The sequence below is a fragment of the Neolamprologus brichardi genome, unplaced genomic scaffold, assembly GCF_056152115.1.
Source record: "Neolamprologus brichardi isolate AB-2024 unplaced genomic scaffold, ASM5615211v1 NODE_ptg000111l+_length_24248_cov_1, whole genome shotgun sequence".
Classification (NCBI taxonomy): Eukaryota; Metazoa; Chordata; class Actinopteri; order Cichliformes; family Cichlidae; genus Neolamprologus; species Neolamprologus brichardi.
In genome coordinates this window covers 1-21,793 of record NW_028270085.1, presented here as the reverse complement: position 1 = coordinate 21,793, position 21,793 = coordinate 1, and the positions used below count along the sequence as shown (strand labels likewise).

General features: G+C 42.6%; 2 protein-coding genes and 1 pseudogene across 2 annotated transcripts; 2 read left to right on the top strand and 1 right to left on the bottom strand.

Moving 5' to 3' along the window:
* The first annotated feature begins 1,149 nt into the window (after positions 1 to 1,149).
* LOC148095108 (uncharacterized) lies at positions 1,150 to 6,420 on the top strand (annotated as a pseudogene).
* Positions 6,421 to 6,517: 97 nt separating this feature from the next.
* LOC148095107 (uncharacterized) lies at positions 6,518 to 11,024 on the top strand. Its single transcript, XM_087837077.1, has 2 exons — positions 6,518 to 7,031; positions 7,488 to 11,024. Exons 1-2 carry the CDS (start codon positions 6,530 to 6,532, stop codon positions 8,000 to 8,002), a joined length of 1,017 nt encoding a protein of 338 aa, XP_087693203.1. The 5' UTR covers positions 6,518 to 6,529; the 3' UTR covers positions 8,003 to 11,024.
* A 1,806-nt stretch (positions 11,025 to 12,830) lies between these two features.
* LOC148095106 (liprin-beta-1-like) lies at positions 12,831 to 21,509 on the bottom strand (the record flags this gene model as incomplete). Its single annotated transcript, XM_087837078.1, has 7 exons — positions 12,831 to 12,915; positions 13,030 to 13,091; positions 18,118 to 18,210; positions 18,972 to 19,103; positions 19,381 to 19,494; positions 20,416 to 20,505; positions 21,304 to 21,509. Coding segments are annotated over 6 exons (656 nt in total), but the record flags the coding sequence as incomplete, so codon positions are not given.
* Positions 21,510 to 21,793: the final 284 nt, after the last annotated feature.

Here is a 21,793-nt window from a genome sequence, read left to right as displayed (position 1 = left end):
TGAACTAATCTGAGACAAAATTTAAGTGTACTTAGAAAACCACACATTTATTCTCCTAGAAGAATCTTAATCAATAATACATTAGATAAAATTGTTGAAAGGTTATGAGCTGTCTTGATACAGAGAAAGTGGAGTTTGTCACCCTAAAAAGGATGGAATGATGCTCTACCTCTGTGTTCAAGTCTAGACATAAGTTTAAGTATATATGAGCCACTAATAAGCGTGACATAATCCATAAGGAATAAATAAAGAAAAATATATTTGTTGAATAACTTTAACAGAAGTGAATCTATGAGCACGCAATAAAGTGGACTTGTGAAAAGTAAGAAATTCATTTACATTCACACACATATTTGAAAGAAGAAAAAAAACCCCACTCAATATTGATAAATTCCTGTTCATATAAAGTTATAAAAACCCTAATAATGTTGCGATCAGCGTCCTGTCACATTGAAGTTACAGGGGTAGAGGGGCTTCTGGAGGTGAATTGTAACTGTTCTGCACAGACAGAAGAGGGAGATGCCCCTTATGAGGTGTCAGTAAGTTCAGAAATAGATCTGGACGACTTAGATCTATATATTAGTCGGTGTTTACTTTTATTTAAAGGGGTGATTGAACTAGCCATACAGGCGGATGACCCCGAGTATGAAGTCACAGAGGCGGCTATGTTTGTTTTCTCCATGGTACAAGCGGTAATAACCGGTACTGAATTTGATATGCTTTCTTAAAATTTGTAGAGTTAGTGGTGGAGAAGTCCCGAAGTGAGAAATTATTTAAAAGGAGATAATTGGCTTTTTGAAATTGTGTGGCTGACATGAATTGTTTGTGACTGTGTGTTTGAAATGGTTAATGGTGTCTGGAGTAAATGAGACTAAGTGGAGTTTGATTGTTTAGTGTTGAAGTAAAATGGCGAACTATTGAGGAGTTTGGGTTTGACTGGTTCATCACTCTCCCACCGGTTAAAATAGAATGGTGTCTATTTATTATTATGTGATACGAGAGCGCCTTGACGCAGGTTTTGTGACGACTTGGTGTGGTGAGAAGGTGTTAAACTGTGTGGCTGTAGCGTGCATAAAGTACAGCACACAATGTATTTGGGTTTATTAAATTAAATGGGAGAGTGAAATATTGTGATTAAGTGTGAACATTAATAAAACCACGGTCAACTCTCTGACGCACTGGGTTAATTGTGTGTCACCGAGCAGGTCTGGAGGAGACTGTGACCGTTGGAGTGGTGAGATTAATTCTGAGAACTCTCAAGGAGACGTAGTGGGGTGACCCAGGAGGAGGAGTCGAGTAACGTCATTGAGAGGGAGGTAAGCCTGTGTTTCAGGAAAATGGCAAACAGCTCCAGCGCGACATCTAGTGGGTCTAGGGCATTTAGGCCTATGGAGGAACAACTGCAACAGCTAAAAAAGCCATTCGCTTGGCTTTCCCTGGATCATTAAAAACAGCGGAGAAAGAATGCAAAATGATGGATGTGGAGGTAAGAAAAATTATTGCCTCCCAACAGAGAGGGCTGGAGGAGAAGATAGCCCTAAACATTGTGTTTAAAACGGAAGGAGAGAGATGCGAGCAGAAACTGGAACAACTGGAAAAGGAAACAGAGGGACGTTCAGTTAACCGGAAAGCCAAAAAAGAAATCAAGAATTTAAAGGAGACCCATGCAAAGTGCTGTAAATGGCTGTTCCTGTGGAATGGAGCATCATCTTGGATGATGGAGGATGTCATGGAGGAAACAGGAGACATGGAAAATGTCATGGAGTCATTGAAACAGCTGAAGGAGGAAAATAAGAAGATAAAGAGCCAAATGAAGGATTTAATGTCAAACCCAGAAGATGCTAACAAACCTGACACACCAAAATTATATACTTGGGCCGCAGTATCACCTAGTGCCCCACCACAATCATACATCATGCCTGTGATGACTCTTGGTGGGGGACAAGTTCATGGTCCAGATGGACAAACTGGAGTGGTTGTTGGAGGAATAGCGGACGTTGAATATACCAGCCCACTTATAGTTCGTCCCAAAGAAAGGTCAGTGACAGTTAAATGTCAGCCCCAAAGTGGGGGAGGGAGAAAGGTAGCCTCAGCTGCAGATGAAGGCTTAACCTCGCCTCCCCGCCCACTAAGTAAAGAAAAAATGTCAGACTCAGAGGTAATAATGGAGGAACAGCCAAGTTACAGTGGACAGACTGAACAGACCCTTAAAATGGAGGATACAATGTCAACGGAGGATGGAAGTGAACGGTCAACCTTTCAGGAGTTGCCAACACCAGTACGAGAAGGGCAGACCCAAACCAGTAGGTCGGAGAAACCTGACACAACGGCTAAGGACAAAAATTGGAGAGGAGAAGTCTATGGCCGGATGCATGAACATCCAAATGCATTAAGGGAAGTAATAAAAACGCTAAAAGACGTCAAGAAAAAACTGACTGAAGCTAAGCCAGAGAAGGAGAGTGAAGATGGTGCGACTTCATCAGAAGAGGAGAGTGATGAGGAAAAAGACAGAGTAGTTGAGTCAGACTCAAACGTAGGCAGAAATTTGAGATCGGGACGTGGAGGAATAGGAGTAAGAAGGCCCATGTTTCAAAGTTCAAGTGGAAAACAACACGCGGTTCGCTATAAAAAAGTGTCCTTAGAGCCAGGAGCTGCTGCCCCTGGTTATAATCTCCCTTTAATAGCAGGTTCAAAAAATGAACCACTGTACCGCCCATATAAAATAAGAGATTTGGAAGCATTGGTTAAACAACTTCCACCTATAACTGAGGGAGGAGCGAGTTGGTTAAGAACATTGAGTAGATTGACCGAAGGCCAGGAACTTGCCATTGGCGATTTCCGTGCTATTGCTGGCCACTGTATGCTCGGTGGTGGGCTAGCTGATGTAGAGGCTATAGCCCATACAACTCGGTATGCAAATGATCTGCCATACCATGAAGTGCAATGTGCCTTATCTGACGCAGTCCGTGAGAAGTACCCAACCCCTAATACTGGAGCTATACCTAAAATAAATTGGGACCCCCAACATACACCTAGGGAGTTTTTAGCAAAAGCCAAAGAGCAGTGGTTGTCAGAAACAGGTATCCATCCAGGTAATGAAGGTGAGCATCGTGCGTGGTTCCGTTCTGCGGTGCTGGCAGGGCTGCCCAATCAAGTAAAAGCTGACTTAGAGAAAAATCCAGATTTTGCTGTAGCGGACTCTGTGCAGTGGGAAAGACATGTAACACACCGGTTGCAGGAGGAACAGGATACCGCGAACAGACAAAAAAAAGAGTTGGAGGAGGCACAGGCGTCCTTGGTTAAGTTACAGCTGACAGAGGCGAGAAATAAAGTTGGAGAGAAAAAGAAGGAGGAAAAGGAGAACGCAAAGAAAATAATGATAGCTGGGCCCCGGCCTGGTCCCGCGCCTGAATGGCCAGAGGGAGACCCGGGTCTGTGCTCTGATGACAGGTGGCCCGTCAATGCACCAAGGCAGCGTCAACCCATAGGGAATTGGGGAACCGGTGGTCCGCAAAGAGGGCGTGGTGGATCAGTGAGGGGAGTGCAAAGAGCTCGTGAAACAGGGAATCCCACTAACATGCCTTGGAATGCCTGTTGGAAATGTGGAGCAGAGGGACACTGGAGTAGAGATTGTCCAGAATCTTTTCAAAGCAATCCAAGGAGAGGCTATCGACCCCAGGCACGTGGAACACAAAGAGGGAGAAATGGGTACAGGGGAGCATATCAAGCCCCGAACCCAAGTGCAGCGCCAGTCGCTCAGTACCCAGTGGCTGACTGGGGCTGGGAACAGCAGCAGTACTGAAGGAGCCCGGAGAGACCAAACAGCATGGGGATGGCAGACCCTATGCTGTCAATGACCGTGGAAGGGACAGAATTGCCCTTTCTAGTGGACACTGGAGCAACATATTCCACATTGAGAGCAACACCAGACTGTGCCACACTTTCCTATCACACAGTTAATGTGGTGGGTTTTTCCGGGGTTCCAATGACTCTGCCGTTGACCGATCCAGCCGTGACAAAGCTGGGAAAGCAGACTGTGAAACATCAATATGTGGTGTCACCTCAAGTGCCAGTGAATCTCATGGGCAGGGACCTGCTCGTGAAGCTGGGAGCTACTATCATGTGCTCTGCAGATGGACTGTCTGTTACTCTGCCAGGAGGACAGCATTTCCCGTGCCTGGGAACAAACTCAAAGACTCAATATCTGCTTCAGAACTGTGAACAACCCAAAGCCGACATTTACTGGGGAAGGCTGCTGGAGGAAGGCATTCTAAGTCAATTCCAACTGTGGAGACCCTGGATAATGAGCTTGGCAGTTTACTCCCCACCACGAGATCCATACCACGTCACTCTTTTTTATGACAGGGAAAATGATGACACCTATCGTGAACTATTCCAGTCTGATCTTGAGGGTCAGAGCTGGAATGTGCAAACAAATAACATTTACATTGGGCCAGAAGGTGTAGCCGCGGCTGTAAAATTAACTGATGAACAACTGCCTTGGTATAATGTGGGAGAAAATTCGGCCCCTCACATTACATTGGCGGTCCACGAAGGTCATGGAGCATGTGATCTGGGACCAATGGTCAGGCGGGCGCTGGACGACGCAGGGTGGCAAAGCACCCAAATTCCAAATTTATGTTATGCACCAAATTCTAAAATCTATCGTATAACTTGCATGTCTAATGATGTAGTGACCCTTGAACATCAAGAAATTTCAGAAACATATGGAAGAGAGAGAGCAGATCATCCTGATGCAGTTGCTGAACTGTCAAAACTGCCTGACAGTTTGTGGTCCAAAGGGCCCACAGATGTTGGCCTGGCCACCTGTTCGCCTATCCTGTTCCACCTGAAATCAAACACACCAATCAACAGACCGCAGTATAAACATAAACCTGAAGCAGAAGAAGGAATTGCAGAAACAATTGAAGGGCTGTTAAATGCCGGAGTGTTAGAGCCATCTTACTCACATTGGAACACACCAATTCTACCGGTGGAGAAATCTGGAACAGGAAAGTATCGTATGGCACATGATTTGCGTGCCATTAATGCCATATTGCACACTAACACTGTACCTGTTCCAAACCCTTACACTGCACTATCAGATATTAAGTGTGACCAAAAGTGGTTCACTTGTATTGACCTAGCAAATGCATTCTTTTGTCTTCCACTGCATGAGTCACTCAGAGACATTTTCTCATTCACATACAGAGGCAAAAAATTCAGATACACACGTCTACCACAAGGTTTTGCACTTTCTCCTGGCATTTTCAATCAGGTGCTCAAAGAGGCCCTGTCAACATGTAATTTGCCAGATGGATGTACATTGATTCAATATGTCGATGATCTTCTCATTGCAGCCCCGTCAGCAGCGGATTGTGCGGCAGCCTCGCTCGTCGTGTTGAATAGATTGGTGGAGTGTGGCTTCAAAGTGAGTAAAGAAAAGTTGCAATTGGTTCGACCTGAGGTAACATTTTTGGGTCGGGTAATCGCACACAAATCAGTGGGTTTAATGAACACACACAGAGACCAAATTCTGACACACCCAAAACCGCGAACAGTGAGAGAAATGCTTTCTTTCCTTGGGTTGACAGGTTACAGCAGAAAGTTCATTCCTGACTATGTAGGTAAAACTGCCCCTTTAAGGGGCCTACTGAAGCAAGTTGGCGTTCGAAATCTTAAGGCTGAATTGCCTTGGACGCCTGACACTGAAATCGCGTTTATTGCATTAAAACAGGATCTGTCAAGAGCATCTGATTTGGTTACACCTAATTATGATGAGCCATTCTATTTGGATATTTCCGAAACAAACTCCGTCGTAAACGGGGTGTTGTTTCAGAAAAAAGGGGGGAGTAGGGATGTTCTCATGTATGTTAGTATAAAACTGCATCCAACAGAAGCAAGACATCCCACATGCACACAACATGCAGCAGGGGTTGCCAAAGTCATTCAGAAAACAGCACATGTAGTGAGAGGACATCCACTAAAAATACTCACTACACATAGTATAGTGGCGTACGTGAACTCACAAGCATTTAGTATGACGCCACGGGCACAACAGAAGTTGAGTAAAGTTTTGGAGGCTCCAAATTTGACATTCACACATGAAGGAATTAACATGGCAGATTTAATGGGAGCAGGGGAACCACATGACTGCGTCAAAAGAGCACAGGTTGAAGAAAAAATTAGAGAGGACCTGAAGGCGGAACCTATACCTGGAGCTGAGGATTGGTTCACAGATGGATGTTGCCACAGAGATGAAGAAGGACTAAAAACCGGCTATGCGGTGGTCTGTAGAGTAGGAAATGAGTATCAGGTCAAAGAAGCAGGAAGGATTGAGGGACAGCAGTCGGCTCAGAGAGCTGAAGTGATAGCCCTAGCTCGAGCTTTGAGGTTAGCTAAGGATATGAGAGTGAACATCTACACAGACTCAGCGTATGCATTCGGAGCAGCGCACGTGGAGCTGCCTCAATGGAAAAGAGCAGGATTCAGAACAGCAACCAACGCACCTATTTGCCACAAGAAGGAAATGGAGGAATTGGAGGAGGCCTTGGCCGATCCAAGAGAAGTGAGTATCATAAAATGCAAAGGACACTCACAAGGAACCAGCATGGTGGCAAAAGGAAACCAGAAAGCGGACGAAGCCGCAAAGGAGGCAGCAGGTTACAAAGGACGGAGACAAATGATACAGGTAATTGCAGAAGAGGAAGGGCCAATTAACCAAATGGAGGAGGTCAAACAGGCCCAGGAGGAGGCATCCCCAGAGGAAAAGGGGGTGTGGAAAAATAAGGGAGCCTGGCAGGATGGAGGCTTGTGGAGGGGGCCAGACGGGCGTCCCGTGCTAACAGACGAAATGGCGAAACAGAAGGTGAGCGAGGCCCACGGGCTTGGACACGTCGGAATAGCACAGATGGAGAGAAATCTGTGTCACTGGTGGCACCCTAACCTCAGAGAAATGATAAGGGAGAAGGCCAAAAGGTGTCTAATCTGTGGAGCACACAATCCCAAGCCAGTGATCAAACCAGAATTGGGTAAGTTCCGGATGCCTGAGAGGCCGGGAGAGGAGATTGTCATTGATTTCACTGATATGATTGATTCAGGCCCTGGTGGTCTTCGTTATTTGTTGGTGTGTGTAGATGTACTGACCGGCTGGCCAGAGGCATGGGCGACTAAAAAGGAAGATGCGAGGACCGTGATCAAATGTTTAATCAATCATTATATTCCTCGACATGGGTTCCCTAAAAAAATTCGATCAGATAATGGAACCCACTTTAAAAATCAAGATTTGGCAAAGGTGGAAAAAATGTTGGGAGTTCAGCACAAATTTGGAACAGTGTATCATCCTCAATCCCAAGGGAAAGTAGAAAGGATGAATTTAAATTTGAAAAATAAATTAGCTAAAATCTGCGCGCAAACAGGGCTCAATTGGGTCGCGGCCCTGCCGATTGCGTTGATGACCATAAGATGTTCTGTTAATCAGTCCACAGGTTTCACGCCATACGAGCTGCTGACTGGGAGACAGTTTCCGGCACCTTGGACGGTGGGCCCGGTCGAACAGGGCACGAGAGGGAACAGGTCTCACGCAGACTATTGGAACGAGTTAAAGGCGCTTGTGTCCAGCTTCACAAAGCAGGTGGCTTGTGAAAAACCCCCAGGAGAAGGAGAGGTCCCAGACGCGAGAGTAGTGTGGCTGAAGGTCATCAAACGCAAGTGGAAGGAACCTCGTTGGACTGGTCCATACGAGGTGTTGGCCCGGACGGCGAAAGCAGTTCAACTGAAAGGGAAAGGCGACAACTGGTACCATTGGTCGCAGTGTGCACCGGCACACGACAGCTGGGTGGAAAAAATTGCAACTCCACCCAACACAGGTGAAAAACAGAGGCAGAATAAACCCTCACACCTGTGCAACGGGCCGACCGGTAGTCTACCTGGGAGGCCGAAGAACGAAGACCAGCTTAGGAGGAAGTCACCGCGACAGCAAAAAGGAGCAGTATCAAATTGAAGATTTCACATAAAGGCTTTGATAAGAAGAGTTTTGAACTTGTATGTAAAAAAAAAAAAAAAAAAGACAAAAATAACAAAAAACAAGTCATACATGATACAATGCCATTACAACAATCAGAAACCTGTGATGAGAGAGAAGTTACAAAAATTAACAAAATGTTACTTCGTCTGATGTTAACTATGTTATTAATCACCGCTATATGTTTTTTGGTTTATTTGTTGCAGACCGGCCCACGCAGACTGTCTGAGCACGGAGGTCATTCCAGCCCAGCGCCACTCGATATACCACTGAGTGAACTCAAGTCGCGGGCGAGAATGAAGCGCGAAATCTCTGGTAAAACGGATGAGTGTCTCAGCACTTATGGTGGTTTAGAATTAGATTATGTTAATGGCTCCACAACCTCTTTTACATTTGATTTGTGTGATGTTTTTAACTGTAAGGGCGCGAGCGGCAATTGGAGAGGATACAATGTGTGGATCTGCTGGGATTACTCAGTGAGTACACACTGCGAAAGGGGAAATCGGCCTTATGACGGGTGGTGTAGGAATTGGAATCAGGTAAAGGGTTATACTGGGGAAAATTGGGAACCGTCAGAATTAGGACCAGGAAATGAGCTTAAACTTCAAAGGGATTACAGTCCATCTAAAAATCTGTTGACTTTGGCAGCGGGAAAAACCTGTATATTTAGTTGTGGGCGTGGAAACTGTAGGAGTTGATCCAAAAAGGTTAATTAAAGTTAATTTCTTAGGAAAACATAACATAGTACAGTCAGTTAGAAAAGAAACAGCAACACACGTGACTTTCAATTCAATCAACTCTGTTACTTCTTTTACAGGCCAAAAAGGAAGCGGGTCGTCGGAGGCGGTACCAGAGGAGCAGGAACCAAACGGTAGACGGGTCCTGTCAGTGGACTACAGCACATTAAAACCTCGAGATTTGATTGAACGCGCCACCGGGTTCAGTGACAGTAACATCTGGCTGGACTGGATGGCTCAAAATGCGAGAGAACAAAAATTGTCTAATTGTGTAGCTTGTGCTTCCGCTAGACCGCGTTTGTTCACAGAGCCGGCGCCACTGCATCCAGAGGATCAGTGGGGCTATAATTGCATGTTGCGAATGACGAGAGAAGTAGTGAATAGTGGGAATTGCACTGTTTTGTCCAGTTTATTTCCCCCTATCCACAAATACACCCAAGTAGGACCGTTTATGCCTAGAAAGGATAATTATACGTGTTTTAAGTTCTCCACCGATAAAGTAAAGTATAATTTGGGAGAAATTGATCCCAGTTGGTGTTCTGTTACACACATGGGGAGGACCACAAATAATGTAAGTGATGCGACCACACTGATTGGAACCTGGGCCAGGAGCGGGCTTATTGCGGCCACAAGACTCTTTTGGTTCGTGTTCCTCTGGGAAGCGTGGGGACGTGCGCGATGGTGAGACTAGGAGCGCCACTTATGCTAATTGGAAATCAGGTAAAAGCGACCCCACAGCGCAACACACGCACATTGGCAGCCAGACGCAAGAGACACATTTCGCTAAAAAGACAAATTGATGGAACACATGTTTATGACCCTAGAATGAATTCACCAACCTGGATCGACTCCATTGGAGTGCCCAGGGGGGTTCCAAGTGAATATAAACTTGCTGACCAAATAGCAGCCGGTTTTGAAAATCTTCCAATAATCTCTGCTTTCTTTCCAGTGACCCCAAACAAGAACGTAGATAGGATTAATTATGTTCATTATAATGTGCTGAGACTCTCTAACCTGACCAGAGACGGGATGGAGGGGTTAGCGGAGCAGGTGGGTCCCACCTCATTAATGGGTGTGCAAAATAGGATGGCCCTTGATATGCTATTAGCAGAAAAAGGGGGCGTTTGTGCCATGTTTGGAGATCAGTGCTGCACCTTCATTCCAAACAACACCGCTCCGGACGGCTCAGTGACTCGGGCTCTTGAGGGCTTAAAGAGCCTGTCTGAAACGATGCATGATCACTCAGGAGTTGACAATCCGCTGGAGGGCTGGATGGACTCTGTGTTCGGACGGTGGAAAGGGCTTGTGCTTTCGGTCATGCTTACTTTGTCTATTTTGGTGGGTATTTTTGTTATTTGTGGGTGTTGTTTCATTCCTTGTGCCAGAGCATTGTTAGAGAAAGTAATCACAAGGGCAGTGGACCCTAGAGTTGTGACTCCGATGTCCATGATGCCATTGATGCACGTAGAACAGGCTGTGTAGATCAAGAATTGATATAACATTTGGTGTTGTGACCTCTGGATTCTCCTAGAGGTCAACAGAGGGAATTGTCGGGTGAAAAGGGGTGTTTTATTTCATTTTTAGCAGAATCATCATCATTATATCAGAATCATTTAATAAGCATTGCATTAAACATTGATTGAAGCTATTGACATTACATTTAACCTTTGAATTACAGTGATTGTTATAACCTGGTGTTAATCTTTTATTTACAGGTGTCAGAATAATTATATGAGCTCTCTTTGCAGGTGTAAACATGATCACCTTACACATATGGCAGTTTGTTGCTTATTATAGAGTTGTGCCCGAGTTAATAAAGGTCAAAAACTTCAGTCAGCGCTATGACTGGCTGATCCATGGTGTGAGATGACTTTGGGCCCAGGAGGTTGCACGCGCTTACATAACACTGATATTATGTGATTCTTTGTGATTTTTTATTCAGTTATATCTTTTTATTAAGTTTTTAAGTAATGGTAGTTCATTAAACCAACATGCATTTAATATTGTATCCCTGACTCAGCGAATTATATACACGTCAACTTGATAATTTGGAAAACCTTGCAGCTGTAATGTTGTGTCTCCGTAGGGGACAGTCCGCTCCAAGGAGAGGCACTGGAGCCAGTGTCTGTCCTCGAGACGAAGAGAATGTTTTTCTTGATGTGTCTAAAGTTGTCAATATTGACTGTATTGTACTATCTGTACGCATGAGGGGGCGTTCTAATACCCTGATTTTCATAAAACAATGAGTGTGTGGAGTTTGTATTGAGATCTAATGCTGTCTGATGTATGGTGTCCATCTCCCACGCGTGTGTTCATTAAATCATCGTTTGACTTGACCCGGCCGGACCAGTGTGGTTATTTTGGGTTTTCCTCCTGTATCCCTCCTCAATATTTGAATCCGTAACAAGTTCAACAACTGGTACATGTGTTATTGTTGCCTGTGGTCTGGTGATGGATCCACTGCCTTTAGCAGCCTCACATAGCTCCTTTTGCCACCGTTTCCTCCTCATGTCCCTACAGGACATGTCTGGACATTGTGATATCATGAGTAATAATTTTAAAACATCTATACACATCAAATATGCACACACTGTGCAGAGTACTATACATACTATTGCCACAAGTGTTCATCATGGTGGTGATACATAATACTTCCCTCATTATTTAGTCATAGTGCTATAATAATATATAACATATATAACAAGCACTCAGTGACACGTCAAACACGTGGTGCAACGCCACATGGACTGCCCCGGATAATTTAAACATATACGTGCATTAAACAGCATGCTTCACCGCTCTTACCACAATTTAGTGTAAATTTACACTTTATTTATAGCGTAAATTGCAGTGAGAGCTTCCAATACTCAGATTTTAATGTGAATTTATGTAATTCCTGGCAAGTTACAGCATTTTAATATAAATACAAGACACATGCAGGCAGAATGAGCACCATTTCACTGTGTTCGTCAGTGAAGAATATGAAAGAGATTCCACTAGGATTGGTGGTTTGCCATGTTTGGATTTGCTGTTTGTTTGGTTCTTTGGCGTCTAGTGTTCTCCGGTTATTTGTTTTTTAAATTTGTAAATTAAAAATATTGTTAAAAGAAAAACAGTCATGTATAACACATAAAATCTTTACCTTTCTGCATCTGCCGGTTCAGATTCTGACATTTTCTCTGGATCAGACGGGCTGGGTGAAGGCGAGGGCTCTTCACTTAGTCCACTGGGGCTTTCCATCTGAGTCAGAAAGACAAAAGAAGATTTAAATGCATTAAAACTGTGACTTAAAAACTCTACAGAGTCCCTGAGAACAGTCTAAATCTGCATACAGAGATCTGACAAAAGATGTTATTCAACTAATTGGTTGTCCAGCTCTTCAACACTCATTTCCAAAGGAGTGAAATTAATGTGAAGTTTTTGTGAGAGTGTTTTACTGAGCACTTTAGAGTTTAATGATATGTGAAGTCGCTCCAGGGGAGGAAAAAGAGTAAAAGCAAAATTAAAAATATCTCATGTTCTCTGCCATTTAAATAGTGATACCATGGGTGCCAGTTTAGCTTAGTGGGTGAACAGGCAACCGCATGCCACATGACTGAGACGCACCGACCAAGTTTGAGACCGACCCGTGGCCCTTTGCTGCATCTCCTCTCCCTCTCCACAAACCTCATCTGGGCTTTTCCCTCTCAGTTGTTCAGCATCCGTGCCTTCTTGTTTTTCGGACTCCACAGACGGAGGGCTAGCTCGGACTGTGGCCCATCCATCACCAGAACTCTCAACGTGCTCATTATCATTTGTCTTTGTTTCTGTAATGGACCAAAATATAAAATCAAATTATTTAACACATGATCCTGTTCACAAGATGTAGGAAGTAGCTCAAAAGTTTTCGCACACAAAACTATACAAACAACAAGGGGAAAAGGCAAGCAACCCAGGGATAGCTGAAGGGCCTGTGTGGCAGCTAAAGCTTAAAATGCATTATTTTAGCACATCATTAATGTCAGTTTTTAAATGCTGTGAATCAAATTTTATGTAAATTTGTCAAAATACTTAAATTTTTAGATTGTAACCTTTCTTTCCCTGCACGGACATCACCATGTCTTGTACTTTCTTGTACCGCAGCAGTGACTGTTTCAGTTCTTCAATTTTACGATCCTGCAAAGGAAAAGGTAATGAAAAAGAAAAATGAGGTCAGTTTATCCCCCCCCCCGGAGCAGCTTTGGGTAGCTGGGATGTGATACACGGTGAATCCTAGTTGGTCACATGTACCTTTTCTTCATTTGCTGCCATCAAAGACTCCACTGCCTTCTTCATCCTCTGGACTTCCACATCTAGAGAGGAGAGAAAAAGATTACTGAAAGAGTTCCTGGTGTGAAGTTTGAGGGTGTTAAAATGTGAGGATATGTAAAATTTAAACATACAGGATGCAACATTACAGGCTGTCAGTCCAGCAACATCACGGCCACACTGCTTTTTAGAAACCAAACGTACACACAGTGTTGGTGTGAGCGGGTGTTTTACATGTTAACCTTTGCTCAAACATTTCCACTTTTCAACACACTGACACACACTCTGATAGCGGTCCCTTTCAGTACTTGTGTATTTTGGCATACCTCAGCCTTTTCTACCAGTTTCCCTTCTTTCTTCACAGCCACCCTTTCACTGAGAACATTTCTGATACTTTAGAAAACAGATGGATGAACAGAACTTTTTTTGTCCTCCACTTGTTCAGTTTCCTAATTTTTTTACACTGCAAATTATGCTTATATCTCTCAAACTGTTATTGTTGGCAGTAGGGATGCACCGATACCGATACTGGTATCGGGTATCAGGGGCCGATACTGTAAAATGTGTGTGTACTCATACTCGTAAAAGTTAACCGATACCATGAACCGATACCAACTTATTTCATTAATCAGAGGGAGGCTTGTCATTTCTGTTGTAGTTTTTTAGATTGGCCACTAGGGGGCCAATTATTATTTTATTTATTATTTATTTTATAATTTTTTATATTTTATTATTTATTTAATAAGAATTATTTTGTTTGTTTGTTTACAATATGGACACTCTGCAATAATTTAAAAGTTTATTTTATTCGAAACCTAATTTGTATTTATTTTATTCCAAACAGAAGTGTTTATTTATTATTCTGAAAGCTCGAGACAGTGCCAATAGTTCAGTGATATTTTGTAAAATTACAAAGTGGAGACTCTGCAATAATTTAACAGAAGTGCTTATTTTTCACTTGAAATTTTTTTGTGGTCATTTTTATTAAGATTTTATTTTTTATCGGCAGGGAATATAATAAAACCTGTCTTCCAATTAATTGTATTTGTGTGTGTGTGTGTGTGTGTGGTAGAAGTATCGTTTTTTTGTACTCTGTATCGGCAAGTACTCAGATCCAAGTATCGGTTTGAAAAAATTGGTATCGTTGCATCCCTAGTTGGCAGTGAAACAAAAGGCCAAAACTTTGAGATAAATCTACTCAAGGATGACTACAAACAAAGAAAATCCTTCTTCTGGAGTGAACCTGATAGAAAAGCTGCAGAATGACCTCAAGAAACTCATTTATACTGAAACATTTTGAGAATCTGGCTGAGCAGAAGCAGTCCTAAGGATAAACTGTCTGTTAAACATTAAACTGGTCTGGTCTACAGCTACAAATGTTTATTCAAGGTTACTTCTACCCAAGAAAAGTTTGACTAGTTATTAAACTCGGGGGCCTCGCTTATTTTTCCTCACCTGCACTGTAAATGTTTAAAAGGTATGCTCAAGACATGAAGGTAGCTTGTGTTTTTGCTTTAGTCAATAGGATTCTTAAAATGGACACTTGTAATTTGTACTTCAATATAGAGAATCATGGAGAGTGCGTGTGCTGTGCATGAAAAATGAAACTGTTCTATACAGATGAATGTAGAGTATAGTATATATAACTGATGGGAAAGTGGACATTTATTAAGACAGCTGTACATGAAAGAAACTGAAAAGCACAACAGCAGGACAGGTTAGCAGGGTGCGCACACACGCACACACAGGTTGCTGGTGAAGAGAGGTAGGTGATTAACGTTGGAAGACATGAGTCAGAAGGTGGAGTAAGCAGTCTGAAGGGTCACAACAAACAGTTCATTCTTCATTCCTGCTAACAACACAAGGCAAACTGTTCTTGTTGCTGTTGTAGCCGGGCATTAAAAACTCAGTGACAAGATTCGTGCCATTAAAAAAAAAAAGTTGAGATGTGGCGCGCTGTGGTCGGGTACTAGCACTGCAACTGGTTATAATGGACAAGCAGAGTTCAGATGGCTCATGCTCGTTCATGCAAATACGGGTGGAGGTGAGTGCAATAATAAAATCACGGACATAAAACCCCCCCTTACGTTTTTCTTTCAGCCTCTTTCTAAGAGTTTCATCTGGATCAGAGACTAAACAGGACAAGAAATTATAAAGTTGGTGCCTAGTAAATGCAGACTTAAGGAAGTGGTGTTTCTGATTGCACTTGACTTAACCATGCATTATAGCAAAATGCAGTAATGCGTGGTCAAGTAAATTATTTGCAAAAATACATACATTTTTGAGCGTGAAAACAGAATCTAACCAGATTTAATCATTTTATGCCTCAAAAATTAAAAAGAAGAAGAAGAAGAAGAGGTGCCAAAGGGAGAGGTCAAAAAACCATAATCATACAGCAAGCACAACAGTCATCCTGGGAAAAGCCGACCTTCATCGCCTGGAGTTTGTGCTCTTTCCTCTGTTTCTCATACTGCATCTGGCCCATTTTGATTTTCAGGCTAGAAAGTTTGGCCATTAGTGACTAGCAGTAAAGAGACAAGCCACGGAAAGAAGAAGAAAACAGAAATGGGAAGGAGAGAAGATAAAAAGAGATCAAGAAATGTTGAATATCTAAATTTCCAGGAAAATGACCACTAAAGCAGATTAAAAGTAGGCACCGCAACAAACAACAAAACCCCCAAAGCTACACGCAGTTACTACATGCAGTTCAAGAAGCATACGATAGAAAACATCCAAAGCAATCATCTGGAAAATTCTAGTAAGCAGAGTCCCTCCTTCACCTTTTCTAACGTCAGCATATAAAAGGGTGGTGGCAGTCTGATAGTCAGCTGGCCTTCACCTAGTTTAGTTTAGCTTTTTGTGTTCTTGGTTAACTTCTCTTTTCAAACTGTAAAACAAACAATTTTCTTGTCTGTGTTGTAACAATTAAGGGTCCATTTGATATTTGAACTCGTTTCCTTTTGCAACCAAAACCTAAATTCACAGCATTCAAACAGCCATGAGAATCTCTGAATGAGAAGGAAAAAAAATCCTAAATAACACGAAAAAATCTTAGATGTTGTTAATGGGATTGGATTAAGAGGCAAAAGGGTGACAAACTCTTTGTGACCAGGAGAGAGGAAAAAAAACATGGTGGTTAGTAATCCCCCAGCCTCTGACTGACCACCTTCAAAGCAATTGCATCAGTTACCTGGCAGAAGGCAATTTGACTCAAAATAACTGAACTCCTTCTCAGACAATTTGGTAAAGGTTTGTCAATATGTCATCTAATTCATAACACCCCATTACACTGCAATCAATCAGAGTCACTGTTCCAGTGAGTGCAAATCATCTATGATGAGCCTTTTTGCAATAGAGGACTCAAGTCAGTGGCTGCATTGTGGTTATATCCCACATAAAAAGGAAGGCTGCTGAGCACCAGTGTCATTTTGAAGAAGTTGAATCACCATCCTGCAGCAGTGTGGCACCATTTGTGGAGGAACTTTGAAATTTCTGTTTCAAATTTATGATGTTCTGGCTGGACCCTGAATATAAATACATTTTTGATGCAAAATTCTGTGTACGTAGACAGCAACAGATTGGCCACATATGTCAACAGATTTGCAACTTTTGCAGATTAATCACAAACACATTGCAAGTACAAAAAAATTCCAAAAAGTTAGAACTCCTATGGACAGAAAGTCCATAGGAGGTGTAGAAGTGGCAGAAGCTTTTCGTTTCAGTGGTCTCAGAATCTCCTCTCTGCTTTTCAAAGATGATGTGATTAAGCTGGCTTTATCAGATGATGGCCTCCAGCTCACACTAGAGCAGTTTGGAGCAGAGTGTGAAGCAGTGGGAATGAGAATCAGCACTTCCAAATCTGAGGCCATTGTTCTCAGGCGGAAAAGGGTGGAATGCCCACTCTGGGTCAGGGATGAATTCCTGCCCCAAGTTGAGGAGTTTAAGTATCTCGGGGTCTTGTTCATGAGGGAGGAGAGAATTGAGTGGGAGATCGAAAGATAGATTGGTGCTCTGGGTGCAGTGACGCGGATGCTGTGCGGGTCCATTGTAGTGAAGAGAGAGCTGAGCGTGAATGTAAAGCTCTCAATTTACCGGTCGGTGTACGTCCCATCTATGGTCACGAACTTTGGGTAGTGACTGAAAGAACGAGATTGCAGATACAAGGGGCAGAAAAATTAGCTTTTACTGAGTGGCTGGCCTCTTCTTAGAGATAAGGTGAGGAGTTCAGCCATCCGGGAGACACTTAGATTAGAGCCGCTGCTCCTCCATGTTGAAAGGAGCCAGTTGAGGTGGCTTGGGCATCTGACTAGGATCTCTCCTGGGCGCCTCCTGGGTGAGACATCCGCCACCTTGAGGAGGTCCCAGGGCAGATGCAGGACATGCTGGAGACATATCTCTCAGCTGGCCTGGGAACACCTTGGTATTTCCCTGAAAAAGCTGGAGGAGTTAGCCAGGGAGAGGGAGGTCTGGGCTTCTCTGCTTAGGCTGCTGCTCCAATAGTGTAACAGAGCCCCGGATAAACGAAAGAAAACATAGATGGATGGATGAATAGATTGCATTCAGTTTCCCCCCTCCCCTTCAGATTTTACACAGCATCTGAACTTTTTAGGAATTAGGGTTGTAAATGCCAACTCAACCCCATTTCAATTTAAAACCGACACTGTATTATCACCATTTTGATCCATCAAAGCCGCTCTGCAAATACCAGCTGACTGAGTGATCACAGTCCTCGTCCACATCTGCAAAGGAACCATTTCCAAGGCAACAAGATCCAAATGCTCATTGCATAGTTGCAAAAATTCTGGCTGTGCTGTGGTCTCAAACCACTGTTTTCCCTACTGTGACTACAGCATAATACTATACAAATAGCAGCTGAAATGGTTGCATGAATAACTTTATCCAGGTAACAAGAGATGTACAGATATTATATTTTTTTAAAGGGCATAAAAGAACATTTCAGCTGTTAAGTATTGACTTTAAACAGAATGGTGGATTTTGGCTGTTTAAAAAAGGGTAAAACTAGTCCTTAAGATACATACACAGCCAGTAAAGTGCTCTGGGATGACTCACCTTAGTGGATTTAAGTTTCTTTTCATACTGTAGTTTTTCAGTCTCCAGTTCAGTCAGTCTGTACCGCAGCTCATTAATTTCAAGAATCAAATCCTGACAAAAGAAACAAAGAACAGGTCACACCTTAAATACTGAAGGATAATTCCCCCCCCCCCCCCCCCCCACACACACACACACACACATTTTTTTGTCCTCTAGATAAAAATTTAACTCTAAGATTCCAAAATGAAATTTAAGTGAATCATTTTAACATCTCATTAACTGCTTCCATCTTGCAAATGTGACTTGTATCAGCAAAAAGTTCTATAAAGTGACTACAAATGCATTTGAAAGCAGCAAATCAGTGCTTCCAAGCAGCAGCAGTGACAAAATGAGGGGAAGCTGCTTGTAGAAAAGAAGTGATTTATGTGCTGTGAGGCGGAACACGGACAGCAGCTTTTTGTTCCAGCGGGGTGGAAAAGATGGCCGCGCTGCTACAACAAGACCATGACATGTTTGAAAGCTTTCCAGACATTCTGCTCGGTCTATCTGGGAAGCAGAGAGCTTCCCATCTCTAGTAAACAAATGACTGACAACATCTTTATAAAAATCTTGTCTAATAAAGTAACAAAAAAAAATCCAATTAATATTACAATAATGTGGGTATACCGTCAATGGCTAGTTTAGCAAATACTAACAAGGAATAAAAATGACTTTGAGACTGATAATAAGACGGGATCCTCTCTCCCCGAGATTTAGGACAAAATAAATGAGTGTTTCATTATTGTTGAGCCTGTGTGTGTCTGTGTGTGTGTGTCTGTGTGCGTTAAGTGAGATAGAAAAGAAACATTCAGAAACAAAGAGGATTAGTTCACCTCGCTGTCCCTAAATCCGTCATCAAAGTCAAGCCTCTCTTTTTTCATACTGTTGAGTTTCAGCTTAAGGTTGGACACTTCAGACATAAGCTCAAGCTTCTGAGTCTCCAGAGTAGTTCTACACAGAAGCTCCTGTAATAACAAACAAATAATCTGTGTAAACAACACTGGTAGTACAGGAATTATTGTGTAAAGGTGGAGACACAAAAAGTCATTTGCAAAGCCTCAATGAGTAACAGTTTTAACAAGACGCCCCTGTTACATCCACTTATAAACTTAGCACAGCAGTGCACACAGTAGATGTTTACTTGACAGGAGGGTGTGAACTCAGCTCTTCCAGTTGAGAGTCAGCACCACCCAAACTTTCCCATCCTCAGAGTGTAAGACAAACACACAAACACACACAGACCTGTTGCAGCATCTCCTCTGTGGCGTTGAGCTTCTCCCTGTGCTCATCCAAACACAAGTCCAGATCCCGAATCTTCTCCCCCTGAGCCTCAACCTGGTCTGTCAGTACACTCACCTGCATGAGCACAAGGTAACACATTTTTAGAAAGGACAGCAAAGCCTGATATTAAACAAACCAAGGGCCAAGTTATTAAAGAACATGATGAGCCAAAGTTATCAGTTCCACTCTTTGTACTATTATAGATTTTTAAGAGTTTCAAGTCAGAAGAGAAATCTCTCTTAGTACGTCAGGGGTGGCGGCAGCTTTAGAATCATGCAATCAACATATACAGATACCCTGCTCCTAAAAACAGTGAGGGAGAGAACTAAACAAATCTGATCACAGTTCAAGTGCAATAAATCTTTTGCATGTGGGGCAGAAACACGAGCAAGCTTTGAAACCTCCAGTTAGGTTTTACAATGTTTCAGTCCCTTTCCAGATCCTGGAGAGTCCACCTGTAGCTACCCATAAATTATACAAACACTGGCTAATAATTACATTAGTAACCATTTGCCACCCCAGGGAAATTCATTAAAAATCAACAAACAAAAATGAATTCAATAATAAAGCATTATGTGAACTATTATTCAGAAATTTGCGGTTTCTTGACGTTTTCAGAGCAGCAGCAGATTTATTGAGTTTATTAAGGACGTCAGGCTGTGCTCCATTTTCACCTTTTAACTCTGCGTTGGTTTAAGTACTAGGAGTATTTTCTTAAGTAAAACAATATTTATCAGTAAGTGTTTTTTGTGTGTCAAACCCCTGACTTAATTTTTAGAGCTTCAAGCATTCTTTCAATGCTTGATGTTGCTAGGTTACAAAAATGGTTTTCTCGCCCGCCATTGTTTACAGTGTTGATAACGCAAGTCCTGCCCCTTCTTGTTTTTGACTGGTCGATGAGAGGGAGAAGTAACATCGATGAGCTTCACAGGACTTTTACAGAAAATAGACGGTGGAGGAGATGGTAAAATTATGGAATTACTGCTAGACAGGTACCTGAAGCACAAGAGACTCCTTATCAGTCTCTAGTCGTGAAAGCCTCTCCTGGTAGTGGTCACCTCCACCCAATGAAATGTGTCCGTTAGACTGGGGAGAGAAAAATAAATTATTAGAAGAACTCTTTAATGTCTACTAATGTTCTCAGCTGAAATTCTTCACATCAAAGTGCCTGAGCAGCTACACCACTTCACCCTGCACAAATAAAACCTTACATGGTTGAAATGGAGAGCTCACATTCAGACTGCTGTACACAGAGTGGGTTACAGTATTACACAAAAACTCTCACTGGCCTGCAGCCAGTCACTGCTCTGATTCACAAGAAGTCTGTGCGTTTCTTGCTGCACATCAACTGTGACACCAATACAGCTAATCCATCTTGGATTCCATGGGAACCCAGCAGTACAGGACAATTGTTCTGCGTTTTCGCTTAGCAAACAAGCCATTTGTGGACTTGGATACAAGACTGTTTGCCCACACTGTTCTGTATTAATACAGCTTTAATTTGGCACACGCAACAATCAGAATCAAACCAGCTGTGCTACAGTTTGTTTGAAGGGCGTCATGCCCAGCCATCACAGGAGAAACTCCTTCCATGATTTTTTGATTTATTATTAGTCCTTTATTTATCCAGGTAAAAAAATCTCATTGAGATTAAAAATCTAATTTCCAAGAGAGATCTGGCAAGATTACACAACTTGCACCGATTTCAAAAACAGAAAATGCAACACGAGCGCTACAACGGTTTACCCTGAGGCTACACTTTTCTGGATGGCAGAAGAGCAAAAAGTGGTCTGTTTGCTTTAATTTCTAAAGACCTGCTAATAAACTTTATCTCTTTCCATGAATCCAACTGATATTTCTAACATCCACAAGTAAGGGTCTTACCATGTGACCGTGGAGCCACTCAACAAAGCTGTCAGCTGTGGAGTCGGGGATCTGGCATCGTAGACTCTCCCTTTCCTCCGAGTCCATCAACTCTAGGACACTTCTTAGGTCTTCCAAAAGGTGAAGCGCTCGCAAACTACCCATAAAAGGTGACGTAGGCGACTGGCAGTCAAACAAACCATTGGAGTAGTCTATAGCTTTGGAACCTGAGACAAAAGAATCACAACAGGAATAAATATGAGGATAAAATTAGTCCAGAGACAGACTGCAGTGTCATCTTATGCTGCATGTGATGTTTGTTGACAAGCTTTAGTGAGTAAAAGTTCTCATCTGCTAGATTACAGAGGACATCAATCATTTTGTGGCTCAGGCACTAACAGTAATTGAAGAACACAATATAATTTTCCAAAATGTTGGGATGCTGTGTAAAATGTAATCACATTATTTAAAGCCAACACTGAATACACAATTTATAAAAATGTTGAAACTG